This window comes from Macaca mulatta, chromosome 7 (genome assembly GCF_049350105.2).
Source record: "Macaca mulatta isolate MMU2019108-1 chromosome 7, T2T-MMU8v2.0, whole genome shotgun sequence".
Classification (NCBI taxonomy): Eukaryota; Metazoa; Chordata; class Mammalia; order Primates; family Cercopithecidae; genus Macaca; species Macaca mulatta.
This window is the reverse complement of record NC_133412.1, coordinates 17,481,676-17,507,167: the sequence shown is the minus strand read 5'-3', so window position 1 is coordinate 17,507,167 and position 25,492 is coordinate 17,481,676. Positions and strand designations below refer to the sequence as shown.

Here is a 25,492-nt window from a genome sequence, read left to right as displayed (position 1 = left end):
TAACTTGAGCCCAGGAGTTTGAGACCAGCCTGGGCAACACAGGGAGACCCCGTCTATTTAAAACAAAACAAAACAAAACAACACAACACAACACAATAGAAATGAATATTAAAAAATTCTCAGAGGTCAGTGCCTTCTTATTCCTAATTAAATCCCATCTAATCTAGAGTAGGTCCTTCTCTGGCTAGTTGAAAACAAAATGTACTTTTTCTTTTTCCCACAGAAATGAAAATTCACCATGTTGCCCAGGCTGGTCTTTTTTCCCCCAAAGTGCTGGGATTACAGGTGTGAGTCACTATGCTCAGCCCTAAAATGGACTTTCATTTTCCTTCTATATACCTGGTACAGACTAAGCTTTTCCCTTAGGAAACAGTTTTTATCTAGATACCTAGTTCCTTTTCTGGTTCATATTTGGCCACCCTTTTAGCCTATTTCTTTGCTGGAGTGGTTCTCCTTTTCTAAAACCCTTACTCAACTAACACCTTGCTTTGCAACTATCCCTCTCTCCTACCTAGACACACAGGTTCAATTTGAACCCAGAGCACTTTTGACAATCTTGGATGACACTAATTAGTGAAACAAATGAAAACAATTCCAAACTTACTAACAGTCTGCTTTACCAAAGTTGTCACCTGGAACTCAGAAAAGATTGCTCCTCAAAGTATAAGTGATGGTTAAGTTTCCCAGCTAACCCCACAAACACTACATCCTCTTAAGAGAGCTGAGCTATATTAGTAGGTTATTCTGGATATCCATGTATAAAAGAAACATTACTTTCTCCTTATAGATCCTAATAAAAAATGTCTAAATGGAAGTGGACCCTCCCCTACCTCATTTTCTGTACCCTTCTTTACTCTCCTTCACCTTCTCAAGCCTTAAGCCTCATATGCCTTACTTCCCTACTTTCCAGCCCATTCTGCCCCACCTCTTGCTTTCAAGTACTCAAGGCTCCAGAATCAGAACTGTTTCCTGTTTCCCAAAAATTCCCATATCTCAATTTTTAAACCTTTTTAATTTATAATGTCTTTAAAATATATGAATATCCATAATCTAAATCATTGCAGTGTGACCTTAGGTTAATCTAAATAAGCTCCTGGAGAAATTTCAGACAAAATATCAAAGGTAAAGTGGAATATTTCAAGCAATAGCATTAGGAAAGTACTTAATAGGGATGCATGGAATGCACATATATGCATGTCAGGGATCACAGCCACCTGCTTATTGTATTGGGGAACATAAATTGTTCACACAGTTCAGAACTTCTTCCTTTACTTCTAAACATACTCAGTACCCCCACACCTCAAGGAGTTTTCGTGGAAGGCAGCAATGGGAGTTTGGCTGATACACAGAAAGAAACAGTACAACCATAGAAATATCACATAAAGGTGCAAAGTATAAGGTTAGTTTTCTTCAGACGTAGTAGATCAGCTCAACCTTCACACAACTAAGTTAAGTCCTTTTCACAAACTTGAATTACACACACCTTCCCTTTGCTCTTTTAATTTCTTCCGGAAAACTTCAGCCCGGATTTCTTCAAAGGAGAATTCCCCCACTCCTGCATAAATCTTCTCCTTACAATACATCATTTTCTCTTTCTTCTCCTCAGATGCTTGCTGATGGCTCTGAACCCTTTGTAGAGGATCTCCTTCTTCCTTTCCAGGCTTTCTGGTGCTGAGGATGTGGTTTATACTAGGTTCAATTTTACATGGTGTCCTAAAGAAGCAAAATTACTATTATTCATATGGGTAAAAATTAAAAAAATAAGATTGATAAAATAAACAAAAAATAATTTACAAGGGCCATCAATAATTATGTTCTGCAAATCTGGAGGCATTATATTACCTGACTTCAAATTATACTGTAAGGCCATAGTCACCAAAACATCATAATACTGGTATAAAAACAGGCATATAGACCAATGGAACAGAATAGAGAGCCCAGAAATCAAGCCAAATACTCACAGTCAACTGATCTTTGACAAAGCAAACAAAAACATAAAGTGGGGAAAGATACCCTATTCAACAAATGGTGCTGGGATAATTGGCAAGCCACACGTAGGAGAATGAAACTGGATTCTCCTCTCTCACGTTATACAAAAAGTCAACTCAAGGTGGATCAAAGACTTAATTAAATCTAAGATTTGAAACCATAAAAATTCTAGAAGATAACATTGGAAAAACCCTTCTAGACATTGGCTTAGGTAAAGACTTCATGACCAAGAACCCAAAAGCAAATGCAAGAAAAACAAAGATAATTAGATGGGACTAAACTAAACTAAAAAGCTTCTGCACAGCAAAAGGAAACAGACAACCCACAGAGTGGGAGAAAATCTTCGCAATCTATGCATCTGACAAACGACTAATATTCAGAATCTACAAGGAACTCAAGCAAACCAGCAAGAAAAAAACAAACAATCCCATCAAAAATTGGGCTAAGGGCATGAATAGACAATTTTCAAAAGATATACAAATGGCAAACAAGCATATGAAAAAAGTTCAACATCACTAATTATCAGGGAAATGCAAATCAAAACCACAATGTGATACCCCCTTACTCCTGTGAGAATGGCCATAATAAAAAAATCAAAAAATAATAGATACTGGCATGGATGTGGTGAAACGGGAACACATTTACACTGTTGGGGAGAATGTAAATTTGTACAACCACTATGGAAAACAGTGTGGAGATTCCTTAAGGAACTAAAAGTAGATCCACCATTCGATCCAGCAATCCCATTCCTGGGTATCTACCCAGAATAGCAGCACAATTCACAACTGCAAAAATATGGAACCAGCCAAAATGCCCATCAGTCAATGCATAGATAAAGAAAATGTGGTATATATCTACCATGAAATACTACTCAGCCATAAAAAGGAACAAAATAATGGCATTTGAAGCAACCTGGATGGAATTGGAGACCATTATTCTAAGTGAGGTAACTGAGGAATGGAAAACCAAACATCGTATGTTCTCACTCATTAAGTGGGAGCTAAGCTACAAGGATGCAAAGGCATAAAAACGATACAGTGGACTTTGGGGATTCGGGAGAATAAGGGTTAAAAGATTACACATCGGGTACAGTGTACACTGCTCGGGTGACGGGTGCACCAAAATTTCAGAAATTACCACTAAGTAACTTATCTGTGTAACCAAATACCACCTGTTCTCCAAAACCTATTGAAATTTTAAAAAAAGGAAAATAAAATTATGTTCTGAGTACCACCTCTGCTATGATAAGGAAGGAAATCAGCCACAAGTGGGATCATCAAGTAGCTTACATTATTTATAGGTGAAAATAAATCTTAATACCATATCCTAATGATACCCAGTATATAAAAAAATAAGTTAACCTATGCAATACAAACCATTTTTCATGGTTTAGTATCCAAAAGAATTAGAGTTAAGAATATAGCAGTAGGAACCCAATAATATTAAGTCCAAGGTGCTCAGTTGAGGGGGGAGAATCAGAGTGGTAGCAGAGATTTTAAAAAAATGAAGTATAAGATACTTCAACCATGATACAGCAGATATTTTCAACCCTGTGGATCAGAATAACTTATATATCTTTTCTTTTCTTTTCTTTTCTTTTTGAGACGGAGTCTGGCTCTGTCGCCCAGGCTGGAGTGCAGTCGCCGGATCTCAGCTCACTGCAAGCTCCGCCTCCTGGGTTCACGCCATTCTCCTGCCTCAGCCTCCTGAGTAGCTGGGACTACAGGCGCCCGCCACCACGCCCGGCTAGTTTTTTGTATTTTTTAGTAGAGACGGGGTTTCACTGTGTTAGCCAGGATGGTCTCGATCTCCCGACCTAGTGATCCGCCCATCTCGGCCTCCCAAAGTGCTGGGATTACAGGCTTGAGCCACCGCGCCTGGCCACCTTTTCTTATATACCTTTGTACAACAAAAGATACCGGTCCTTCCCAGACTCAGTGAATCAAAAACTGTAATGGTAGGGTCCAAGCATTTATATGCTTAAAAAGTTTCCCCAACTTGCTCAGCCTGCTAGAGGACATCTATGAAAAACCCATACTAACATCATACTCATGGTGAAAGGCTAGATGCTTTCCCCCTAAGATCAGGAACAAGACAAGGATGTCCATTCTTGTCACTTTTACACAACATTGTACTAGAAGTTCTAGTCAAGGCTATTAGGCAAGAGAAACAAATAAAAGGAGTCCAGATGGGAAAGGAAGAAGCAAAACGATCTCTTTTTGCAGAAGATATGATCTTAGATAACAAACGAGTTCATCAAAGTCAAAGCATACAAGATCAGTATACAAAAATCAATGTATTTTATCCATTTGCAGTGAACAATCTGAAAATAAAATTAATCTCATCTCAAGGCAGCATGTAAAGAAAGGGAAAAAAGAAAATGAAATTAAGAAAACAATTCTATTTACTATAGCTTCAAAAACAGTAAAATACTTCACAATAAATTTAAAATAAGGAAGTGAGAGAAGACATATAGATGGAGGTTGGGCACAGTGGCCTGTAATTCCAGCACTTCACGAGGCTGAAGCAGGAGGATCACTTGAAGCCAGGAGTTCAAGACCAGCCTGGGCAATACAGTAAGATCCTGTCTTTTTTTTTTTTTTTTCTTTTGAGACAGAATCTTGCTCTTGTCACCCAGGCTGGAGTGCAATGGCACGATCGCAGCTCACTGCAACCTCCGCCTCCCAGGTTCAAGCAATTCTCCTGCCTCAGCCTCCCAAGTAGCTGGGATTACAGGCGCCTGCCACCAGGCCTGGCTAATTTTTGTATTTTTAGTAGAGATGGGCTTTTGCCATGTTGGCGAACTTCTGACGCCAACATGGCTGAGACCCTGTCTTTAAAAAAAAAAATTAGGGCCGGGCGCTGTGGCTCAAGCCTATAATCCCAGCACTTTGGGAGGCCGAGATGGGCAGATCACGAGGTCAGGAGATCGAGACCATCCTGGCTAACACGGTGAAACCCTGTCTCTACTAAAAAAATACAAAAAACTAGCCGAGCGTGGTGGCGGGCGCCTATAGTCCCAGCTACTCAGGAGGCTGAGGCGGGAGAATGGCGTAAACCCAGGAGGTGGAGCTTGCAGTGAGCTGAGATCTGGCCACTGCACTCCAGCCTGGGCGACGGTCCGTCTCAAAAAAAAAAAAATAAAAAAAATTTAGTCAGGCGTGGTGGCATGCACCTGTAGTCCCAGCTACCAGGGTGGATAAGGCAGGAGGATTACTTGAGCCCAGCCTGGGCAACAGAGTGAGACACTGTCTCTAAGGGCGAAAAAAAAAAAATATATATATATATATATTTTTTTTATATATTATATATTATATATTTATATATATTTTATATATTTATATATATTTTTAGAGACACTGTCTCTAAAAATAGTATATATATAGGTGGTATATATATAGATACATATATAGATGATAAGCATATGAAAAGATGCTTCCCATGTCATTAAGGAATTGCAAATTAAAACAGTAAGATACTGCTGCACACACATTAGAATGGTTAAAATCTAAAATACTGATGACACTGAATGCTGCCAAGGATGTGGAACAATAGAAGCTCTCATTCATTGGTGGTAGGAATGCAAAACAGTATAGCTACTTTGAAAAATAACTTGGTACATTTCTACAAAGCTAAAATTAGTCTTATTATGCAATCCAGCCAAATGAGTTGAAAACTTACGTCTACACAAAAACCTGGCTGGGTGTGGTGGCTCATGCCTGTAATCCCAGTGCTTTGGGAGGCTGAGGCAGGAGGATCACTTGATCCCAGGAGTTCAAGACCAGGCTGGGCAACACAGTGAGACTCTGTCTTTAAAAAAAAAAAAATAAGCCAGCCATGGTGGCACGCACCTGTAGTCCCAGCCACTAGGGAGCATGAGGTGGGAGGATCACTTGAGTCCAGGAGTCAGGACTGCAGTGAGCCAGGATCATGCTACTGTAGGTGAAATAACAAGACTATTTAAAACAAACAAACAAGCAAACAAACCTGCACATGAATGTCTACAGCAACCTTATTCATAATTGCTAAAACTTGTAAGTCACCAGAATGACCTCCTGTGGGTGAATGGATAAACAAATCGTGGCACATCTATACAATGAAATATCATTCAGCACTATAAATGAGGTATTGTGCCAGAAGAAGATGCAGAGGAACCTTATTGTTAAGTGGAAGGAGCCAGATTGAAAAGGCTATATATACTATGATTCCAACTACATGACTTTCTGGAAAGGGCAGAACTGTAAAGACAATCAAAAGATCAATAGTTCCCAGGGATTTTGGGAGAGAGAGAAAGGGATGAACAAATGGAGCACAGGGATTTCTGGGACAATGAAACTATTCTGAATGACACCGTAATGATGGATATATAACATTATGCATTTGTTAAAACCCACAGAACTGTAAAACACATTAGAGTGAATCCTAATGTAAACAAAGAACTTTAACCAATAATAATGTATCAATATTGGTTCATCAATTATAACAAATGTACCACACTCATGCATGATGTTAGTAATAGGAAAAACTGTGCACAGGGTTGAGGGATGGGGAGGGAGTATATGGGAACTCTCTGTGCTTTCGACTGCATTTTTCTGCAAACCTAACACTGCCCTAAAAAATAAAGTCTATTAATTAAAGAAAAAGAAGTGCAAAACTTGTATTCTGAAACCTACAAAACATTGAAAGAATTTAAATATATACATAACTGGAAAGACATCCCATGTTCATGAACCAGAAGACTTAATATTTTTAAGATGTCAATATTCATTAACTTAACCTACAGATTCAACAGAATCCCTATCAAAATTCCAGCTGGTTTTTCTGCAGAAATTGACAGGTTAATCTTAAAATTGATAAGGAATTACAAGGGAATCAGAACAGTCAAAACAATCTTCAAAAAGAGGAACAAAGTTGGATTCATCCTTCTCAATTTCAAGTTACTACAAATCTGCAGTAATCGAGATTGTGTAGGGGGAAAAAAAAGATTGTGTGGTATTGACATAAGGACAGACGAATAGATAAATGGAATAGAATTAAGAGTCTAGAAATAAATTCATACATTTCGGTCAACTGATATTTCAACAAGAGTGCCAAGACCATTTAATGGCAAAAGAGTAGTCTTCAACAAGTGGTGCTGGGACCACTAGATATCTACATGGAGAAAAATGAATTTGGACTCCTTCCTTATACCATACACAAAAATTAGCTAAGAATGGATCACAGACCTAAATGTAAGAGCTAAAACTATAAAGCTCCTAGAAGAAAATGTATAGAAGTACATCTTCATGACTTTGGATTAGTCAGAGCCTTCTAAGATATGACACCGAAAGCTTAGGGACAAAATTTTAAAAAACAGATAAATTGCATTTCATCAAAATTTTAAATAACTTTTGGTCTTCAAAAGAGATCATTGAGAAAATAAAATGACAACCCAGAATGGGAGAAAATATTTGCAAATCATATATCTGATCAGAACTTGTATCTAGAATACCTAAAGGACTCTTAAACTCAACAACAAAAAACTAAATAGAGTAGTTTCTCCTTACTCATGGTTTCACTTTCAGCAGTTTCAGTTATCTACGGTCAATGGTGGTCCAAAAATATTAAGTGAAAAATTCCAGAAATAATTCATCAGTTTTAAATTACAAGTCATTCTGGCCAGGCGCAGTGGCCCATGCCTGTAATCTCAGCACTTTGGGATGCTGAGTCGGTCGGGTGGATCACTGAGCCCAAGAGTTCGAGACCAGCCTGGGCAATATGGCAAAACTCCGTCTCTACTATAAACACAGAAATTAGCTGGATGTGATGACACAAGCCTGTAATCTCAGCTACTTGGGAGGCTGAGGCACAAGAATTGGTTGAACCCAGGAGGCTGAGGTTGCAGTGAGCCACGATGGCACCACTGCACTCCAGCCTGGGCAACAGAGTGAGACTCGGTCTCAAAAAATAAAAATAAAAATTACAAGGCGTTCTGACTATCCTGATGAAATCCCATATACTCCCATTTTGTTCCACCTAGGATGTGAATCATCCTTTTGTTTAGCATCCACATATTAGTCACTTAGTAGCTGACTCTTATCAGATCAGCTGTCCCAGCATTGCAGTTCTTGTGCTCAAGTAACCCTTATTATACTTAATAATGGTCCCAAAGCACGAGAGTAGTGCTGCTGGTGATTTGGATACGCCAAAGGTGAAAGTTCTTAACTTTTATTTTATTATTTTATTTCATTTTTAGAGACAGGATCTGGATCTGTTGCCTAGGCTGGAGTACAGTGGCGTGACCCTGGCTCACTGCAGCCATGGACTCCTGGGTACAAAAAATCCTCCCACTTCATCCTCCATAGTAAGGGAAACCAAAGGCAAGTGCCACTGTGCCCAGCCAGTTTATTTTTAGTAGAAATGAGGTCTCACTATGTTGCTCAGGCTGGTCTTGAACTCCCGGTCTCAAGCAATCCTCCTGCCCCAGTCTCCCAAAGACAAAAAATCATACGCTGAAGTTGATAAGATTTACAGTAAGAATGAATCTTCTATCGGTGAAATTGTGAAGAAGGAAAAAAAAACTTAGTTTTGCTGTTATACCTCAAACTGCAAAAGTTATGGCCACAGTACATGTATAAGATAACATAGTATATAAACGGTTTGGTACTATGAAGTTTCGGGCATCCACTGGAGTCTTGGAACATATCCCCTACAGATAAGGAGGGACTACTGTAATCCAAAGGAAAAATAGGCAAAGGATTTAAACAGACATTTCTACAAAGAAGATATACAAAAGGCCAATAAACCTATGAAAATAGGCTCAACATCATTAGTCATTGGGAAAATGCAAATCGAAACCAGCGAAATACCACTTTACATCCGCTAGAATGACAGTAACCAAAAAAGGCATAATAACAAGTGTAGGGAAGGAATTGGAGTACTCGTACATTAGGGGAATGTGGGAGTGTAAAATGGTGCAGCTTCTTTGGAAAACAATTTGACAGTTCCTCAAAATATTGAACATGGAGTTATCACATGATCCAACAATTCCTCTCCTAGGTATACAGCCAAGAAAAATGAAAACACATGTCCACACAAAAATGTATATACAGTATTCACAGCAACATTATCCATAATAGCCAAAAAATGAAAACAATTAAAATTTCTATCTACTGATGAATGGTTAAATAAAATGTTGTGGATCCACACAATGGAATATTACTTGGCAATAAAAAAGAATGAAGTACTGATACATGTCACAGCGTGGATGAACCTTGAAAACATTACCCTAAGTGAAGGAAACCAGTTAGAAAAGACCATACACTGCCCGGACGCAGTGGCTCACGCCTATAATCCCAGCAGTGTGGGAAGCCGAGGTGGGCAGATCACTTGAGGTCAGGAGTTTGAGACCAGCCTGGCCAGTGTGGTTAAAGCCTGTCTTTACTGAAAATACAAAAGTTAGCCAGGAGTGGTGGCACATGCCTGTAGTCCCAGCTACTCAGGAGGCTGAGACAGGAGAATTGCTTGAACCCGGGAGGAAAAGGTTGCAGTGAGCAGAGATTGCGCCAGTGCACTCCAGCCTGGGTGACAGAGCAAGACTCTGTCTAAAAACAAAAACAAAAACAAAAACCACATATTATATTATTTACATGAGATGTCTAGAATTGGTAAATTATCTAGAGACAAAAACAGTTGGCCAGGCGCGCAGGCTCACGCCTGTAATCCCAGCACTTTGGGAGGCCAAGGTGGGTGGATCATGAGGTCAGGAAATCGAGACCATCCTGGCTAATACGATGAAACCCCATCTCTACTAAAAACACAAAAAATTAGCAGGGCGTGGTGGTGGGCACCTGTAGTCCCAGCTACTCGGGAGGCTGAGGCAGGAGAATGGCATGAACCCAGGAGGCAGAGCTTGTGGTGAGCAGAGATCACGCCACTGCACTCCAGCCTGGGCGACAGAGCGAGACTCCGTCTCAAAAAACAAAAACAAAAACAAAAACAAACAAAAAAACAGTTGATTGCTAAGGTGGGGATTAGGATAATGGTGGGGAATTCAGTCTTACAGGATTGGGTACAAGGTTCTTTCTGGAGTGATGAAAATGCTCTAAAATTGATTGTGGTAAGGGCTGCACAACTCTGTGAACATACTAAAAGCCACGGGATTATACTTCAATGAAGTTTAAAAAAAAAAAAAAAAAAGCTCTAAAAGGCTGGGTGTGGTGGCTCACGCCTGTAATCCCAGCACTTTGAGAGGCTAAGGTGGGTGAATCACGAGGTCAGGAGTTCAAGACCAGACTGGCCAACATGGTGAAACCCCGGCTCTACTAAAAATACAAAAATTAGCTGGGCGTGGTGGCAGGCATCTGTAATGCCAGCTACTTGGGAGGCTGAGACAGGAGAATCGCTTGAACCCAGGAAGCGGAGGTTGCAGTGACCCAAGATTGCACCACTGCACTCCAGCCTGGGCAACAGAGTGAGACTCTGTCTCAAAAATAGTAAGTTTAATATTTCCTATACCATATTAATTTTAACATAAGTCGTATTTCTACAAAATGACTTGAAACATTAGAAAAACCAGACATCGATAAATGTATGTTATCAATTTCTATAAAGGCTCATAGGATTTTCTTTTTTATTTTTGTTATTTATTTATTTTTGAGACAAGGTCTCACTCTGTACCCAAGCTGGAGTGCAGTGGTGCAGTCACAGCTCACTGTAGCCTAAAACTCCTGGGCTCAAGTGACGCCTAGCCTCCCAAGTAGCTGGGACCATAGGTGCAAGCCACCACACTTGGCTAATTTTTAAATTTTTCGTGGAGATGGGGTCTCCCTGTGTTGCCCAGGCTGGTTTTGAACTCCTGGGCTCAAGCAATCCTTGCACCTCGGCCTCCCAAAGTGCTGAAATTACAGGCATGAGCCACCATGCCAGGCTGGTTTTTCTTTATTATTACAATTGATTTATTTTTTAGAGATAGGTTCTTGCCCTGTTGCCCACGCTGGAGTGCTGTGGCATGATCATAGCTCACTGTAGCTTCAAACTCTTGGGCTCAAGTGATCCTCCTTCAGTCACTCGAGTAGTTAGGACTACCGGCACCCACTGCCATACCCAGATAATTAAAAAAAAATTGTTGGCCGGGTGCAGTGGCTCACACCTGTAATCCCAGCACTTTGGGAGGCTGAGGCGGGTGGATCATGAGGTCAGGAGATCGAGACCATCCTGGCTAGCACGGTGAAACCCCGTCTCTACTAAAAAATAGACAAAATTAGCCAGGCATGGTGGCGGGCCCTGTGGTCCCAGCTACTCCAGAGGCTGAGTTAGGAGAATGGTGTGAACCTGAAAGGTGGAGCTTGCAGTGAGCTGAGATTGTGCCACTGCACTCCAGCCTGGGCAACAGAGCGAGACTCTGTCTCAAAAAAAAAAAAAAAAAAAAAAAAAAAAATTGTTTTGTAGGGTCAGGTTTTTGCTGTGTTGCTCAGGCTGGTTTCGAACTCCTGGCCTCGAGTGATTCTCCTGCCTTGGCCTCCCAAAGTGCTCGGATGGCAAACATGGGCTGCCATGCCTGTTGAACCAGGAGGTCGAGGTTGCAGTGAGCCAAGATGGTGCCACTGCACTCCAGCCTGCTGGGCAACAGAGCAAGACTGTTTAAAAACAACAAAAAAAAATAGCCTTCCCCTTGTCCTGAGCACTTAGGCAGAACAGAATTTTTGCTCAAAATCTTAATTATTATTTTTGCATTCCTAGCATGTAGTGGGAGTTATAAATTAGTTATGAGGTAACTCTTGCAATGGGACAGAATTCAACCTAGTATTAGAACCAGGGCCGGGGGTGGCTCACACCTGTAATCCCAGCACTTTGGGAGGCCAAGGCGGTCGGATCATGAGGTCAAGAGATCGAGACCATCCTGGTTAACACGGTAAAACCCCGTCTCTACTAAAAATACAAAAAATTAGCCAGGCGTGGTGGCGGACGCCTGTAGTCCCAGCTACTTGGGAGGCTGAGGCAGGAGAATGGCATGAACCCGGGAGGTGGAGCTTGCAGTGAGCCGAGATCACGTCACTGCACTCCAGCCTGGGCGACAGAGTGAGACTCCGTCTCAAAAAAAAAAAAAAAAAGAACTAGGCAATGTTAAGCATTAGACTAAATCTCAGGCTGGCTTGCTGACTTGTTTATTTAACCACCAGCTACTATACTTTTTCTTAAAAACAGAAACGCTAAGGATTAGGAAGAAAGGAGAAAAATATGTCCAGAAGGAAAAAGCAGGATAAAAGGGAAAACTATCATCATTTCTCATTACTATCAATGACAAAATGAGAACGTCTCACTTAAATCACATTATCTTTTCCCTACATCCCCATTATCCCATCAGACAAATCTTCGAACTTAACTGCTGAAGCCTCTCCCATCCATGCTCCCTTCTGCTTTCATGACCACTACCCTGCCCAAATACCACTCCTTAACATCCTTGCCTGAACCATTCCAATAGCTTATTTATCTGTGTTCAATCCATCTTCCAGAATAGCCGCCATTAATTTTCCTAAAGCAATGTTCAGTAATGAAAATATAAACCTAATTAATAAGTTTATTCCTTAATAAAATATTAACAAATGGTCTTTTAACCCTAACATACTCAAAGGAATACAAACATAAAGGATATACAAAACTTTGGTTACTATTTTCTAATAAATAGAGACAGGGTCTCACTAGGCTGCCCAGGCTGGTCTTGAACACCTAGGCTCTAGGGATCCTCCTGCCTCCACCTGTGTTGGGATTACAGGTGTGAGCTACTACACCTGGCCTGGTTACTTTCATCTTCACAAAGAAGAAAATGCCTCTGGGAAGTAGAATAGGTGCCTCTGCCCACTCTTAATAATTCTCACTTCAAAATATCCAAAAATCACACTCACATAACTGGCTGTTGTGCAGTCTCTTCCACATATGGTGTAAAACTGGGAAGCACAGCGGGTACAGCCATCAGTGACGCTGTATTGCCACGAGGCTGGAGATGAAGAAGAAAACTAAAATTACCATAGTTTTATGTTCTGAGACAGCATATATAGACCATACCTAAATATTCAAGAGGAATTAAAAGAGGTGGTAAAAATACTTCTCTACTCTAAATGTGAAGTCTTTGTTGTGTCAGCAAAGCACTGGATCTAAGAGTCCTTACCCTGTATTCCAAGCACCTGCCTGTGTTCCAAGGGCCTGCTTGCAGCTCATTCTCTTTGGCCCTGGGCACCGGGGGTGCTATCCATGGCTGGACTGTAGGCTTAGACAACTCTGCTATAGAAGCCTCATCAGCATTTTCATCAAAAACAGTAATTCTACTATTACTTTGCATCTGTTGAGGAAATGGATTTTGGAGTCCTCTGTTCTGGCTTGGAGCTAGGAGCAAAAATATTAAAACTTCATGTAAAATGTTTCATTATTAACTTAGATGCCAGATAAAGTATACCTATTCTTCCCCAACTCAAGGAGAATATTTCCACTACAATAGAAAAAAGTATTTTTTTAAATAAAAAACTTAATAAATCAAAAATAGAATCGTTTTATCCATTCTTTGTTACTTATATTCTGCCTTTTCCCTCCTCCAGTCACCCCCCATCTTTTATTCACAGATTTCCAAAAAAGACATTCTACATCTTCCTTCAGTCAGCATTATAACATTATCTAGTTTTATCAGAAACTAACCTAAGTTTTATTCTTCAGTTTTAAACTTTCTCTCAATGGAGTATATCCAGAGATATACTGGAACTAGAGAATACAAAATTAACCCATTTATTAGGGGTTTTCTCTGTTGTGGGGCTGGTTATTAACCAAGCTTCATCACAATCTGGATGAAATAGCCTTTGGGACCATACATTTTCTATATCCTAATTCTAGAATCACCAAGCAACATTCTGATTATTGATAAATTGATACCAGGAAAGAAATAAGAGATTTTAAAAAAGTCTGGTTTACATGTCTAACTGCTATAAATATAATAAATAAAAGCTTATTATTCTCTGTACCTTCTGGTCGATTTTGCTATGAACCTAAAACTGCTCTAAAAAATAGTCAGTGTTGTCCAGATGCAGTGGCTCACACCTATAATCCTAGCTACTTGGGAGGCTGAGGCAAGAGGACTGCTTGAGCCTAGGAGTTTGAAGCTGTGGTGAGCTATGATTGCACCATCACGTTTCAGGCAACAGAGCGAGAACCTATCTCTTAAAAAAAAAAAGTCAATGTTAATTAAAACAAAATTATTGCTGATCTTTGGGTATACAGAGAGTCTAATGTCTGGTCCCAAAGGGCTCTGAAGGCAGGGTTCTTAACCATATTAGTATCATTCTCTGAGGCTTTGGTATACATAAGTTTCACTTTAACAACACCTGCTATGTTACTACATATCTTCTTTCAACTTACAATTCAAACTCAGAAAATCTTGATGCTTCCTAAATATTAGGTCTTTCTTAATTAAGACACAAAGTTACTGATGCATTTTGATTTTACTGTACACTGTAATATTAGCTCTCCTTTGACTTCCTTCTTTGTGCTACTCAGTATTCAGCAAACTAGAACAGCGCCCACAGGTATACTTATGTATTATCTGCTTACATGAGTTTACCACTTATGTGATTTTACCACTAAAAACTAACAGTTTTCCGAAATAACATTTAACAAACTTACCCTTGAGAGCACCTCCTACACGGATGATTGGAGCTCTTGCTGTCTTTTTCCCTTTGCTCTTTAGTTCAGCTAGTGTGCTTCGTTGTGGTACAGAAGACTCAAAAACTTCCTCCTCTTCTTCTTTCTCAAGTGCCAACAGAGTTTGTCGAGACACTCGAGCTTGGAATTGTCTAAAGCAGCAGAATGGACAACTAACTTTTAGTGAGGTGACCACGACTTTACCAGACTCTAAATTTCCAATTTGTTAAAGTAAACAGATTAGAAGAATAGGCTGGGGGAAGAATGCAGAAATATCCCAAAGAACATGTTTATTCTCTCGGAAGTAAAGAGAGTCACCTTAAGATCATGAAAAGCTTTGGCTAGAATGATTTAACTTTCCCTTTAAATGCCCAAGTTTGACCAATTTAAATTATTCTGAAAATCACCATTAAGTTGATCTGAGGATCAGGTTAGGGTTATTAAGACTAAGATCACAGAATTTATTAAGATTAGAGTTTCCCCACCAACTTTTTATTAGAAAACTGGACCCACCAATTGTTAATATTATGCCACATCTATTTTATCACTGAGTGTCTTTTTCTATACACATGCATGCGCACACATGCACATATAGTTTCTCCTGACCTATATGAAATGAAGTTGCATGTGACATGACATTTTACTTTAGCAAAGCTGGCAGAAGTTTGAAAAGTAAACTTCCTATGCTGCCGCCACAGTTTTAAGTATTATCAGAAAAGATTCTCCATTCCTACCACTGCTTCATTCAACCAGCCTTGAAAAGTATTATCGTAAGAGTAAAAAACCCCCCAAAAACCCAGAATAAATTGCAGGTGCTGGCCAAGATGGAGTATGCCCACTATACCTTTTTTCTCTCTCTCTCTCACTGATAGGATCAAAAACTGTAGACAATATACAAAAAAAGCAACTAACTGAGGGCTCTGAAAAGTCAACAAAAGCAAATGGACTGTGGAGAGGGGTCAAAACTTGAAGAAACAACCCACGCAGGATTGTTTCCTGTTTTTTATTCTTCTATTTTCTCTTGTGGTTTTGAACTGTTGCAATGGTGGTATGTGAATCTGAAACTCCTAAAGAAACCCCAATCCTTACTGGCATAAGGACTGGGAAAAGAGGACTCTGAAGGCCAAAGAATATGGGAGGAGAACTGCAAAGGAATGAGCTGAACAAGAGGATCTCCTAATTCTGTATGTGAATTGGCACACATCTTAGGTTCCCTCTTGAGCTGTGCATGCACAGGGTAGATTCAAAGCAGCACAGAAAAGGCTTTGAGAACTGAACTACGATTAAACCACTGCCCAAGCCCCAGATTAACCCTTAAGCAGGACGTGCATGGGACAGACCCAAAGCAATATAGCAAATGACTTGAAAACTGAACTGACAATGGAACGAATAGCCACACAAGATGACAAAGAACTTGTAATATCTGAAGTGTGGTTGTCTACTAAGACAAAAACATAGATATTCTCCAGAGAATATCAGCCAACAGGATCAGAGTCTTATAACATAGGGTCAGGATAAATGTCCAGGGTACAAGAATTACTTGACACACAAAGAACTAGGAAAATGTGACCAACTTTCAAAGGAAAAAACAATAAGCGAATGCAAACATAAAATGACCCAGATGGTATCGTTTTCAGATGGAGATTTTATTTTATTTTGTTTTTTGAGACAGAGTCTCATTCTGTCACCCAGGCTGGAATACAGTGGCGCAATCTCGGCTCACTACAACCTCTGCCTCCTGGGTTTAAGCGATTCTCTTGCCTCAGATTCCCGAGTGGCTGAGATTACAGGTACCCACAACCACGCCCAGGTAGTTTTTGTATTTTTAGTAGAGATGGGGTTTCACCATATTGGCCAGGCTGGTCTCTCAAACTCCCGACCTCAAGTGATTTGCCCGCCTTGGCCTCCCAAAGTGTTGGGATTACAGGCGTGAGCCACCGTGCCCAGCTTGGAGATTTTAAAGTACCTAATATAACTATGTTCCATAAGATAAAGGCAAAAACATTTGAAATGAATGGAAGGACAGAAATTCTCAACAGAGAAACAGAAATTATAAAAAAGAATGAAATAGAAATTTTAGAATTGAAAAATACAGTATCTGAAATAAAAAATTTATGTTGAATGGTTTCAATAGCAGGATGGAGATGGAAGAGAAAAGAATAAGTGAACCTGAAGACAGAGCAATAAAAATGGGCCAATCTAAAAAACAAAAAGAAAAATGGCTTAACAGAGCTTCAGGGACCTATGGAATGATACCAAAAAGTTTAATTTGGCAGATTCTTGGTAGCAGAGTGGGGAGAAAGGATCTAAAATTTGTGCAACTGAAGTCCCAGAGAGAGAAAGAAGAAAGAGATGTAGGTATAAAAAAGCATTTAAAAAATAATGGCTGAAAACTTGTCAAATTTTGTGAAAGGCATACATTTGCAAATTCAAAAGGCCCAGTGAACCCCAAACAGATTAAATGTAAAGAAAATCACATCTAGGCAGGGTGTGGTGGCTCATGCTTGTAATCCCAGCACTTTCCAAGGCCAAGGCGGGTGGATTACCTGAGATCAGGAGTTCCAGACCATGCTGACCAACATGGAGAAACCCTATTTCTACTAAAAATAGAAAATTAGCTGGGTGTGGTGGCGGATGCCTGTAATCCTAGCTACTCGAGAGGCTGAGGCAGGAGAATCGCTTGAACCCAGGAGGTGGAGGTTGCTGTGAGCTGAGATTGTGCCACTGCACTCCAGCCTGGGTGACAGAGCTCGACTCTGCCTCAAAAAAAAAAAAAAAAATCACATCTAGACACATCACAATCAAACTTCTGAAAGCCCAAGCTAAACAAGAAAAAATCTTGGACAAGGCCAGAGAAAAATCAACACATTATGTATAGGTCAGGAACTACTAAATGACTACAGATTTCTTATTAGAAACCACGGAGGGCCGGGCGCAGTGGCCCATGCCTGTAATCCCAGCACTTTGGGAGGCCGAGGCATGTGGATCATGAGGTCAGGAGATCGAACCATCCTACCTCAGTGAAACCCTGTCTCTACTAAAAATACAAAAAGTAGCCAGTTGTGGTAGCAGGTGTCTGTAATCCCAGCTACTCGGGAGGCTGAGGCAGGAGAATGGTGCGAACCCGGGAGGCAGAGCTTGCAGAGCGCCAAGATTGCGCCACTGCACTCCAGCCTGGGTGACAGAGCAAGACTCCGTCTCAAAAAAAAAAAAAAAAAAAAAGGAAAGAAAGCACAGAGGCCAGAAGACAGTGGAATACCATCATTAAAGTGGTGAAAGAAAATAAATGTTGGCTGGGCATGGTGGCTCATGCCTGTAATCCCAGCACTTTGGGAGGCCAAGGTGGGCAGATCATTTGAGGTCAGGAGTTTGAGACCAGCCCAGCCAATGTGATGAAATCCCATATCTTCTAAAAATACAAAAATCAGCCGGGTGTGGTGGTGCATGCCTATAGTCCCAGCTACTTAGCTACTCGGGAGGCTGAGGCAAGAGAATCACTTGAGCTTGGGAGGTGGAGGTTGCAGAGAACCGAAATCGTGCCATCCATTGCACTCCAGCCTGGGCGACAGAGAGAGACTCCATCTCAAAAAGAAAAGAAAAGAAAAGAAAAGAAAAGAAAAGAAAAGAAAAGAAAAGAAAAGAAAAGAAAAGAAAAGAAAAGAAAAGTGGACCCAGAATACTATATCCAGTAAAAATATCTTTCAGGAAAGAAGATGAAATGAAGACATTCTCAGATGAAGAAAAACTAGGAGAACTGACAACAGACCTGCTCTGAAAGAAAATGGCTATAAGAAGTTCTTCAGGCCGGGCGCGGTGGCTCAAGCCTGTAATCCCAGCACTTTGGGAGGCCGAGACGGGTGGATCACGAGGTCAGGAGATCGAGACCATCCTGGCTAACACGGTGAAACCCTGTCTCTACTAAAAAATACAAAAAAAAAACTAGCCGGGCGAGGTGGTGGGTGCCTGTAGTCCCAGCTACTCGCGAGACTGAGGCAGGAGAATGGCGAGGACCCGGGAGGCGGAGCTTGCAGTGAGCTGAGATCCGGCCACTGCACTCCAGCCTGGGCGACAGAGCGAGACTCCGTCTCAAAAAAAAAAAAAAAAAAAAAAAAAAAAGTTGTTCTTCAGACTAAAGGGAAATGATACTAGAAGGGAACTTGGAGCTTCAGGAATGAAGAAAGAACAACAACAAGAAAAAAGGGTAAACACAAAAGACTATTTTCCTAAGTTATTTAAGATATATATATGGCTTTTGAAAGCAAAACAAAATATTGTCTGGTGGGGTTTTTAATGTATATAGATGCAATACATATGGCAAGTATACCAAAAGAGTAGGGAATATAAAGGAACCTTTATGGTTATAAAGCTTCTGTATTTTACTTTAAATGGTAAAATATTAACTCTAAGTAGAATGTGAAAGTTTAGGTATATTATACACCTTATAGCAACCACATAAAAAGTTGTAATAGACAAAAAGCCGATAATACAATTTAAAATGAAATACTAAAAAATATTCAGATAATCCAAAAGAAGGTAGGAAAGAGGACAAGGAGGAACAAAAGACATGGAACAAATAATAAAATAGTAGACCTAAACCCAACAACATTAAAAATTCTATTGAATGGTCTCAACATAACAAAAAAGATATTGTTAGAGTTCATGGAAAAAACACGATCCAACTATTTGCTGTGTATAAGAAACCCACTTAAATACAAAGACGGCCGGGCGCGGTGGCTCAAGCCTGTAATCCCAGCACTTTGGGAGGCCGAGACGGGCGGATCACGAGGCCAGGAGATCGAGAGACGATCCCGGCTAACACGGTGAAACCCCGTCTCTACTAAAAAATACAAAAAAACTAGCCGGGCGAGGTGGCGGGCGCCTGTAGTCCCAGCTACTCGGGAGGCTGAGGCAGGAGAACGGCGTAAACCCGGGAGGCGGAGCTTGCAGTGAGCTGAGATCCGGCCACTGCACTCCAGCCTGGGTGACAGAGCAAGACTCCGTCTCAAAAAAAAAAAAAAAAAAAAAAAAAAAATATATATATATATATATATAAAGACATAGACAGGTTATAAGTTAAAGAAGTTAATTAACATAAGTGTCACTAAAGTTGGTATATAACCCTCCACTGCTAAATTCGACTGGCTTAACAAAAAGGTAAAAAGAAAATGACACAAAAACCTGTTACACAAATGTTCACACCGTACTATTTTGTAATAGTCAAAAGTTGCAAACAACCTAAAGGTTCACTAACTGATGAATGGATAAATAAAATGGATAAATAATATTCATATGATAGAATATCATTCGGCAATAAACAGGAATAAAGTACTGATACATGTCGCAACTATGTTCATTTATGATGAACCTTGAAAATAGTATGCTGAAAATCCCCGTTTCACCCTCCCTTCCCTGGAAAAAAAAAAAAAAAAAAGGAAATAGTATGCTAAGTGAAAGAAGCCAATCACAAAATACCATGTATTGTAGGATTCCGTTTAACTGAAAAGTCCAGAATAAGCAAATCCATAGACACGAAGAGCAGAGCAGTGGTTGCCTAGGAGCGAGGTAAGTAGGAATGGGGAGTGACTGCTACTGGGCATGGGGTTCATTTTAGGGTGTGAAAAATGTTCTAAAATTAGATTGTAATGATGATTACACAACTCTAAAAGTGGTTTTTTTTTTTTTGTTTCTTTTTTGTTTTGTTTTTTAAAGTAAAGAAAGGGAAAAGATGTATCACACAAACAAAAAGGAAGCTGGGGTAGCTGTACTAATATCAGACCAGGTAGACTTCTGAACAAGGAGTATTATCAGGGATAAAGGGAGACATTATATAATGATACAGGGGTCAATTCTAAATGTTTATGCATCTAACAACAGAACTTCAAAACATATTAAGCAAAATTGATGGGACTAAAAGAAATAGACAAAATCACAAAAAGGCTTCAAAACCCTTCTTAGTAATTGATATAACAAGTAGACAGAAAGTCATCAATGATACAGAAGACCAGAACAGACTACCAGTCAACTTGCCCTATATTTACAGAATATTATACTGTAAAAAACAGAATACACGTATTTTTCAAGTGTACATGAAACATTCAACAAGATAAACCATAATCTGGGTGATAAAACAAATCTTAACAAATTTAAGACTTGAAACCATATACATTATGTTCTCTGACCACTATGGAATTAAACTAGATATCAATAACAGATATCTGAAAAATCCAAAAACACTTACTAACTTAAGTAATACATTCTAAGTAACTTATGGGTCAAAAGGAAGACACAAGACAAGTTAGAAAATATTTTGAACTAAATTGAAATGAAAATACAGTATATCACAACTTGTGGGATACAACTAAAGCAGTGCTTAGAAGGGAATTTAGAGCATTAAATGTTTATATTAGAAAAAGAGAAAGGTCTAGAATCAGTGATCTAGGCTTTCACCTTAAACTACAAAAAGAAGAGCAAGTTATACCCAAAGTAAACGGAAAGAAATAAAGTGCAGAAATAAAATTAAGAACAGAAAATCATTAAGAGAAAAAAAAAAAAAAATCAATGAACCCAAAAGCTGGTTTTCTAAAACAATCAATAAAATTGATATCTTAGCTACACTGAGAAGACACAAATTACCAATATCAGGAGAAAGAGGGAGAATCACTACATAACCTGCAGACATTAAAAGCATAGTAAGGGAATATTATGAACAAGTCTATGCCCACAAACTCATTAACTTGGATGAATGGATCAATTCCTTGAAAGACAAAAATCTACCGAAGTTTACTTAAAAAAAAAAAAGCCTAAATAAATGGAGAATTATACCATATTCCTGTATAATCCTAATCAAAATCCCAGAAAGCTGATTCTAAAACTTATATAGAAAGTCAAATGAACTACCAGAGTTAAATGTAAGAACAAAGTTAGAGGACTCATTTTATCTGCTTTCTAGACTTACTATAAGGGTATAGATAGCATGGTAAACACTAATGGATAGACACAGACATCGGTAGAAAAAAACAGAATAATAGAAATAAACCTACATAAATATGATCAACTAATTTTTTTTTTTTTTTTTTTTTTTTTTTTTGAGACGGAGTCTCGCTCTGTCGCCCAGGCTGGAGTGCAGTGGCGCGATCTCGGCTCACTGCAAGCTCCGCCTCCCGGGTTCACGCCATTCTCCTGCCTCAGCCTCCCGAGTAGCTGGGACTACAGGCGCCCACAACCGCGCCCGGCTAATTTTTTGTATTTTTAGTAGAGACGGGGTTTCACCGTGGTCTCGATCTCCTGACCTTGTGATCCGCCCGCTTCGGCCTCCCAAAGTGCTGGGATTACAGGCGTGAGCCACCGCGCCCGGCCAACTAATTTTTTTTAAATCAAGGTATAAAGGCAATTCAATGGAGAAAGATTAGTCTTCTCAACAAATGGCATTGGAGCAAATGAACATTAAAATGCTAAAAAAAAAAAAAAAAAAAAAAAAAAAACCTCTAACTTCTACAAAAATTAACTCAAAATGGATCAGCGATCTAAATGTAAAAAGTGAAATTATAAAACTTGAAGATGAAAATCTCTACGACAACCTTTGGCTAGATAAAAAATTCTTAGACACATCAAAAGCACAATTCATACAAGAAAATCTTGTAAATTAGACTTCTTTAAAATTAAAAACTTCTGTTCTAAAAAAGACAGCTAAGAAAATGAACAGACCAGGCTTAAGCCAAGAGAAAATATTTTCAAATCACATATCTGACAAAGGCTTATATTTACAATCTATAAAGAACTTTTACAACTCAAATGCATTATGCTAAATCAAAGAAGCCAGACTCAAAAGGCTGTATATTATATGACTCCATTTATATGGCACTCTAGAAAAGGCAAAACCACAGGGCTGGAGAATAAATCAGTGTTTGCCAGGGGTTTGGGTTAAGCAAAGGCACTAACTACAAAGGGAATTCTTCTTCTTTTTTTTTTTTAATTATACTTTAAGTTCTAGGGTATATGTGCACAACATGCAGGTTTGTTACATATGTATACATGTGCCATGTTGGTGTGCTGCACCCATTAAATTGTCATTTACATTAGGTATATCTCCTAATGCTATCCCTCCCCTCCTCCCCCCATCCCACGACAGGCCCCGTTGTGTGATGTTCCCTACAAAGGGAATTCTTTTAGGGAGTGTGAAATTATTCTGTATCTTGGTAGTGTTGATGATTACAAGTCTTTTTACTCATAGTACTGTATACCAAAGAGTGGATTTTACTCTATGATAAATAAAATTTTTTAAATATATCTTTAAAAAAATTGAATAGTAACTAAGTAAACTTAACATGCCAATCCACCAGAAAGCACTTTATTCAGACGCAAAAAAGAGATAATTTATTTCTATTATTTTTAAAGAGTTAAGACAAGCTCCAAAGAAAGTTTACCGGTGCTGGGACTGTAGTCTTTCTAGTGGTTCAGCCTTCTGTTGAATCCCTTCCTGAAATATCGCATCTGCTTTCCTAAAGTTTTCTCTAGCTTCATATTCTTCTGCCCATGAGATATAGAACTGAGCAAGTGAAACACCAATCCCTTGGTTGTGCAAGTAACTGTACATATCCAAAGGCTCATTGCATAAACGCCCCTGTAACAAAAGTGTTAACAGTTAACTAATTTCTATTCACATATTGAATGCCTATTAGATGCCAAACAATCACTGGAGATACTACATGCAATTCCTGTATTGAAAAAAAATCCATTATTACAATGTGATAAGGACCATACACTGGGAGGACCTAAAAAAGAGACAAAATTGAGAGATTTGTAAGAAGAAGAGTTGGAGAGTAAAGGCTTCAAGAAGGAGTAATAAGCCAGGTGCAGTGGCTTACGCCTGTAATTACAGCACTTTGGGAAGCCGAGGTAGGAGTAGGAGGATCGCTTGAGGTTCGGAGTTTGAGACAAGCCTGGGCAACATAACAAGACCCTACAACAAAATTTTAAAATTTAGCTGGGCATGGTGGAAGGTGCCTATAGTCCCAGCTACCCAGGAGGCTGAGGCAGGAGAATCACTTGAGTCCCAGAGTTTGAGGCTGCAGTGAACTATGACAGTGCCACTGCACTCTAGCCTAGGTGACAGAGTGAGACCGTCTCTAAAGAAAAGAAAAAAAAGCGGGGAGGAAGGGGTTAACATTTGAGCTTAGCCCTGAAGGAGAAATGGACTTTCATCAGGTGGAAACTGGGAAGGGAAGGGTATTTCAGCCACAGAAAATAGCATAAGCAAAGATACAGAAAATAGCATAAGCAAAGATACAGAAAATTAAAAGTTATGCAGGGGTCCAGGTAAGGTAGCAGTCTGGAGAAAAAGGCTGTGATAGGCCTTGAATGTCAAGCTAATCAATTTTGAATCTGCCTAATAGTAATTGTTATATGTGTTAAGGGTGGGTGAGCGATAAGCAAAGGAATGACATAGTCAAATCTGTGTTTTAGAAGGGACATTATGAGACCATATACAATGTAGATTATTAGCAAGAGGGAGGAAAATATCACTAAAAACCTCACATCATAAACATTTTGATAAATGTTTTCAGTCTTTTTTTCCTTAAGGATAAAAGGTTATATATTATCTTATAAAGTTTTGATCATAATAAAATTTGCTTTTATTCCACTATAATACTGCATCATTCACTTTTCCATGCTGCCTGCTTACACTTAACCATTATTTTTTATTTTTATTTTTATTTCTAGAGACAAGGTCTTGCTCTGCTGCCCAGGCTGGACTGCAGTGGCACAATCATAGTTCACTGCAGCCTCGAATTCTTTTCACTATTATTTTTAAACGAACGCATCATGTTTCATCTAATAGAGCTTCCATAATTTAACTGTTCATCTACTTCTGGATATTTAAACAACTTCTAATTTTTGCCCAATTATAAATAATTCTAAAATAAATAACTTCATGCATACAACCTTTCACATTTTACATTATTCCATTAAGAGAAATTCCTAGAACTATGTTAAAAGGTAACAAATTGCTTTCTGAGATGGTTGTAAAAATTGTTAATGCTAAAATTTAATAATTCGCAAAAATACTCATTCCACCAGACTCTAATCAGCATTAGAAGCTATTAAAAACAATTCCTAATTTTACATAAAAATAGCATTTCTTTTTTTTCTTTTCGAGACGGAGTCTCGCTCTGTCGCCAGGCTGGAGTGCAGCAGCGCAATCTTGGCTCACTGCTACTTCTGCCTCCTGGGTTCAAGTGGTTCTCCTGCCTCAGCCTCCCAAGTAGCTGGGACTACAGGCACGCGCCACCACGCCGGGCTAATTTTTGTATTTTTAGTAGAGACGGGTTTTCACCATGTTGCCAGGATGGTCTCTATCTCTTGACCTCGTGATCTATCCACCTCAGCCTCCCAAAGTGCTGGGATTACAGGCATGAGCCACCGCTCCCGGCCAAAAATAGCATTTCAATGTTCTAGTTAGGAGTTCTTTTACTACTAGAGAAGCTACCATTTGTTACTTTACTAAATGTCTCCTATTTATCTGTTCCTAATTGTCTAGCCTAGATTAAGTCCTTCTTGTATGTGTTCCTATAGAACTCGTAATTTTGTTTTTGTTACAGTTACAATTAATGGCTTCACATTTGTCTTTCAGATAAACTAAGCTCTACAAAGTCAGAAGACATTGCTATCTATTATATGCTAGCCCTTAATCATGGTCTAGTACAACAAATGCTTAAATAAATGAAATGTTTTATTTATATCTTTAACAAAAATTATTAGTATTTTATAGTTTAATTTTGCAGTAATTCAGTAAACGGATTTTTCTTGCTTATTTAAATTAGCGATGTTTTCTCATATGTGG

At 39.2% G+C, this 25,492-nt stretch overlaps 1 protein-coding gene across 11 annotated transcripts in view; it reads right to left on the bottom strand.

Moving 5' to 3' along the window:
* BUB1B (BUB1 mitotic checkpoint serine/threonine kinase B) overlaps positions 1-25,492 on the bottom strand; it is a 62,224-nt gene that overhangs the window by 24,281 nt on the left and 12,451 nt on the right. For all 11 annotated transcript variants that reach the window (XM_028850732.2, XM_028850733.2, XM_028850734.2 and 8 more), the window contains exons 5-9: positions 23,076-23,272; positions 14,635-14,804; positions 13,136-13,350; positions 12,873-12,964; positions 1,484-1,713 (exon numbers count right to left, since the gene is read on the bottom strand). In XM_028850732.2, coding sequence (XP_028706565.2) covers positions 1,484-1,713; positions 12,873-12,964; positions 13,136-13,350; positions 14,635-14,804; positions 23,076-23,272 — 904 coding nt within the window. The remainder of the gene's footprint in view (positions 1-1,483; positions 1,714-12,872; positions 12,965-13,135; positions 13,351-14,634; positions 14,805-23,075; positions 23,273-25,492) is intronic.